The 4,898-nt window shown below is 57.2% G+C and overlaps 1 protein-coding gene across 1 annotated transcript in view; it reads left to right on the plus strand.

Moving 5' to 3' along the window:
• Positions 1–4,898, plus strand: part of LOC108802958 (SCO-spondin-like) — a 17,168-nt gene that overhangs the window by 1,795 nt on the left and 10,475 nt on the right. Inside the window, exons 2-6 of the mRNA XM_018574804.1 lie at positions 345–436; positions 3,931–4,119; positions 4,219–4,389; positions 4,487–4,739; positions 4,830–4,876. Of these exons, the coding sequence (XP_018430306.1) occupies positions 345–436; positions 3,931–4,119; positions 4,219–4,389; positions 4,487–4,739; positions 4,830–4,876 (752 nt within the window). The remainder of the gene's footprint in view (positions 1–344; positions 437–3,930; positions 4,120–4,218; positions 4,390–4,486; positions 4,740–4,829; positions 4,877–4,898) is intronic.

Consider the following 4,898-nt stretch of genomic DNA (forward strand, 5'->3'; position numbering starts at 1 on the left):
CCCCCCATCATACTATACAGGACCATATAGAACCCCCCATCATACTATACAGGACCATATAGAACCCCCCATCATACTATACAGGACCATATAGAACCCCCCATCATACTATACAGGACCATATAGAACCCCCCATCATACTATACAGGACCATATAGAACCCCCCCATCATACTATAGAGGACCATATAGAACCCCCCATCATACTATTATCACCTGACTGGGGGTATAGAGCCATCCTGACATACAAAGCCATCGGCCATATTTCGGGCTCCTGTAATAAAGTGTAACAGCCGATCCTCCCAGAGGAGAAATGACTGATCGCTCCCTCGCCTCTCTCTCCAGATCTCCATCCAACCCCCCCAACGCCAACGGTGGTACGCCCTGTGAGGGGGACACGCGGGACGTCAGAGAATGTTACACTCCATGTGCCAATGGTAAGACCCGTCCATACCCCAACATGACTGCGCTCCATCACTTCCCAATGACTGGAATTCTCCCACCAATGACGGACGGTGTGTCTAACCCCTCCCCTCCATCTCCTCTCCTCCTCCCCTCCATCTCCTCTCCTCCTCCCCTCCATCTCTCGCCTTATCCCTCCATCTTCTCTCCTCCTCCCCTCCATCTCTCGCCTTCTCCCTCCATCTCCTCTCCTCCTCCTCCCTCCTCATCTCCTCCTCCATCTCCTCTCCTCCATCTCCCTCCATCTCCTCTCCTCCTCCCCTCCATCTCTCGCCTTCTCCCTCCATCTCCTCCCCTCCATCTCCCTCCATCTCTCTCCTTCTCCCCTCCTTCTCTCTCCTTCTCCCCTCCATCTCCTCTCCTCCATCTCCCTCCATCTCTCTCCTTCTCCTCTCCTCCCTCCATCTCCCTCCATCTCTCTCCTCTCCTTCTCTCCTTCTCCTCCCCATCTCCCTCCATCTCCCTCCTCCTCCCTCCATCTCCCTTCATCTCTCTCCCCTCCATCTCTCTCCATCTCTCTCCTTCTCCTCTCCTCCTCCCCTCCATCTCTCTCCATCTCTCTCCTTCTCCTCTCCTCCTCCCTCCATCTCCCTCCATCTCTCTCCTCTCCTTCTCTCCTTCTCCTCTCCATCTCCCTCCATCTCTCTCCTCCTCCCGCCATCTCCCTTCATCTCTCTCCTTCTCCTCTCCTCCTCCCCTCCATCTCCCTCCATCTCTCTCCTTCTCCTCTCCTCCTCCCCTCCATCTCCCTCCATCTCTCTCCTTCTCCTCTCCTCCTCCCCTCCATCTCCCTCCATCTCTCTCCTTCTCCTCTCCTCCTCCCCTCCATCTCCCTCCATCTCTCTCCTTCTCCTCTCCTCCTCCCCTCCATCTCCCTCCATCTCTCTCCTTCTCCTCTCCTCCTCCCCTCCATCTCCCTCCATCTCTCTCCTTCTCCTCTCCTCCTCCCCTCCATCTCCCTCCATCTCTCTCCTTCTCCTCTCCTCCTCCCCTCCATCTCCCTCCATCTCTCTCCTTCTCCTCTCCTCCTCCCCTCCATCTCCCTCCATCTCTCTCCTTCTCCTCTCCTCCTCCCCTCCATCTCCCTCCATCTCTCTCCTTCTCCTCTCCTCCTCCCCTCCATCTCCCTCCATCTCTCTCCTTCTCCTCTCCTCCTCCCCTCCATCTCCCTCCATCTCTCTCCTTCTCCTCTCCTCCTCCCCTCCATCTCCCTCCATCTCTCTCCTTCTCCTCTCCTCCTCCCCTCCATCTCCCTCCATCTCTCTCCTTCTCCTCTCCTCCTCCCCTCCATCTCCCTCCATCTCTCTCCTTCTCCTCTCCTCCTCCCCTCCATCTCCCTCCATCTCTCTCCTTCTCCTCTCCTCCTCCCCTCCATCTCCCTCCATCTCTCTCCTTCTCCTCTCCTCCTCCCCTCCATCTCCCTCCATCTCTCTCCTTCTCCTCTCCTCCTCCCCTCCATCTCCCTCCATCTCTCTCCTTCTCCTCTCCTCCTCCCCTCCATCTCCCTCCATCTCTCTCCTTCTCCTCTCCTCCTCCCCTCCATCTCCCTCCATCTCTCTCCTTCTCCTCTCCTCCTCCCCTCCATCTCCCTCCATCTCTCTCCTTCTCCTCTCCTCCTCCCCTCCATCTCCCTCCATCTCTCTCCTTCTCCTCTCCTCCTCCCCTCCATCTCCCTCCATCTCTCTCCTTCTCCTCTCCTCCTCCCCTCCATCTCCCTCCATCTCTCTCCTTCTCCTCTCCTCCTCCCCTCCATCTCCCTCCATCTCTCTCCTTCTCCTCTCCTCCTCCCCTCCATCTCCCTCCATCTCCCTCCTCCTCCCCTCCATCTCCCTTCATCTCTCTCCTTCTCCTCTCCATCTCCCTCCATCTCTCTCCATCTCTCTCCTCCTCCCCTCCATCTCCCTTCATCTCCCTCCTTCTCCTCTCCATCTCCCTCCATCTCTCTCCATCTCTCTCCTCCTCCCCTCCATCTCCCTCCATCTCCCTCCTCCTCCCCTCCATCTCCCTTCATCTCTCTCCTTCTCCTCTCCATCTCCCTCCACCTCTCTCCTTCTCCTCTCCATCTCTCTCCTTCTCCCCTCCATCTCCCTTCATCTCCCTCCTTCTCCTCTCCATCTCCCTCCATCTCTCTCCATCTCTCTCCTTCTCCTCTCCATCTCCCTCCATCTCCCTCCTCCTCCCCTCCATCTCCCTTCATCTCTCTCCTTCTCCTCTCCATCTCCCTCCATCTCTCTCCTTCTCCTCTCCATCTCTCTCCTTCTCCCCTCCATCTCCCTTCATCTCCCTCCTTCTCCTCTCCATCTCCCTCCATCTCTCTCCATCTCTCTCCTTCTCCTCTCCATCTCCCTCCATCTCCCTCCTCCTCCCCTCCATCTCCCTTCATCTCTCTCCTTCTCCTCTCCATCTCCCTCCATCTCTCTCCTTCTCCTCTCCATCTCTCTCCTTCTCCCCTCCATCTCCCTTCATCTCCCTCCTTCTCCTCTCCATCTCCCTCCATCTCTCTCCATCTCTCTCCTTCTCCTCTCCATCTCCCTCCATCTCCCTCCTCCTCCCCTCCATCTCCCTTCATCTCTCTCCTTCTCCTCTCCATCTCCCTCCATCTCTCTCCTTCTCCTCTCCATCTCTCTCCTTCTCCCCTCCATCTCCCTTCATCTCCCTCCTTCTCCTCTCCATCTCCCTCCATCTCTCTCCATCTCTCTCCTTCTCCTCTCCATCTCCCTCCATCTCCCTCCTCCTCCCCTCCATCTCCCTTCATCTCTCTCCTTCTCCTCTCCATCTCCCTCCATCTCTCTCCTTCTCCTCTCCATCTCTCTCCTTCTCCTCTCCATCTCTCTCCTCCTCCCCTCCATCTCCCTTCATCTCCCTCCTTCTCCTCTCCATCTCCCTCCATCTCTCTCCATCTCTCTCCTCCTCCCCTCCATCTCCCTCCATCTCCCTCCTCCTCCCCTCCATCTCCCTTCATCTCTCTCCTTCTCCTCTCCATCTCCCTCCATCTCTCTCCTTCTCCTCTCCATCTCTCTCCTTCTCCCCTCCATCTCCCTTCATCTCCCTCCTTCTCCTCTCCATCTCCCTCCATCTCTCTCCATCTCTCTCCTTCTCCTCTCCATCTCCCTCCATCTCCCTCCTCCTCCCCTCCATCTCCCTTCATCTCTCTCCTTCTCCTCTCCATCTCCCTCCATCTCTCTCCTTCTCCTCTCCATCTCTCTCCTTCTCCCCTCCATCTCCCTTCATCTCCCTCCTTCTCCTCTCCATCTCCCTCCATCTCTCTCCATCTCTCTCCTTCTCCTCTCCATCTCCCTCCATCTCCCTCCTCCTCCCCTCCATCTCCCTTCATCTCTCTCCTTCTCCTCTCCATCTCCCTCCATCTCTCTCCTTCTCCTCTCCATCTCTCTCCTTCTCCCCTCCATCTCCCTTCATCTCCCTCCTTCTCCTCTCCATCTCCCTCCATCTCATCTCCCGGGATCCCCAGGGACGGACATATTGTGGAGTGATTGGACCCCGTGGTCTCCATGTTCTAGAACGTGCTTCTATGATGTGGAAAATATTGGGATGCGTAGAAGGTTCCGGCATTGTAACAGCACGCTGTCCTCCTCCTTTGGCCCTCCGTGTGTCGGGGAATCTGTTCAGGAGGAGCCATGTGACACGCCGCTGTGTCCCGGTATGTACAATACATGCGTGATGTGGGATGGGGGGGGGGGTCATACGGATGATGTGGGAAGTCCAGGTCCCTGACTCCCTTCCATACTTCTGATTACAGTTGTTGGCGGTTGGTCCTCCTGGAGTCCCTGGACGGAGTGCACTGCCACCTGCGACTCCGGAATTCAGACACGAAACCGCTCATGCTCTCACCCTGTGCCATCACACGGGGGCCCCGACTGCTGGGGGCCACATATCCAGACCAGGGAGTGTAACACACATCCCTGCAGAGGTGAGGGTCCAGTTTTGGTGTCACGGTGGATTCGGAGTTCCTGGAGGACGGCTCCGGCCGCTTCCAGTCGCAGTAATCACTTTATTGATCCCTCCAGATCTGTGCCCACCCGATATGATACATCAGACCCCGGAGGAGTGCCGCGGCTCCGGGGGGGCGTGTCCTCGCCTGTGCCTGGATCAGGCTTCCCAGGTAGAATGCGCCTCCACCTGTTATGAGGGCTGTTACTGCCCCGAGGGGCTCTTCCTGCAGAACAACAACTGCGTGCCGCAGACTGAATGTTCCTGTTACCACCGGGGGGCGCTGTACCGGCCCGGGGAGAATGTGACGCTGGACGCCTGCAATAACTGGTAACCGCGAGCTTGTGTTATTGAGGTCCGTACTTGCTGCCTCCATGTGGCCCACCGTCGGGGCTTCTCTGACCTCTTCTGTGTTTGCAGCACCTGTGTGTCCGGTGAGATGGTCTGCAGTGCAGCTCTGTGTTCAGGTGAGGGGCGTCATCTGTCTGT

This window comes from Nanorana parkeri, unplaced genomic scaffold (genome assembly GCF_000935625.1).
Source record: "Nanorana parkeri isolate BGI_ZX_2015 unplaced genomic scaffold, ASM93562v1 scaffold3247, whole genome shotgun sequence".
In the NCBI taxonomy this organism is placed as follows: Eukaryota; Metazoa; Chordata; class Amphibia; order Anura; family Dicroglossidae; genus Nanorana; species Nanorana parkeri.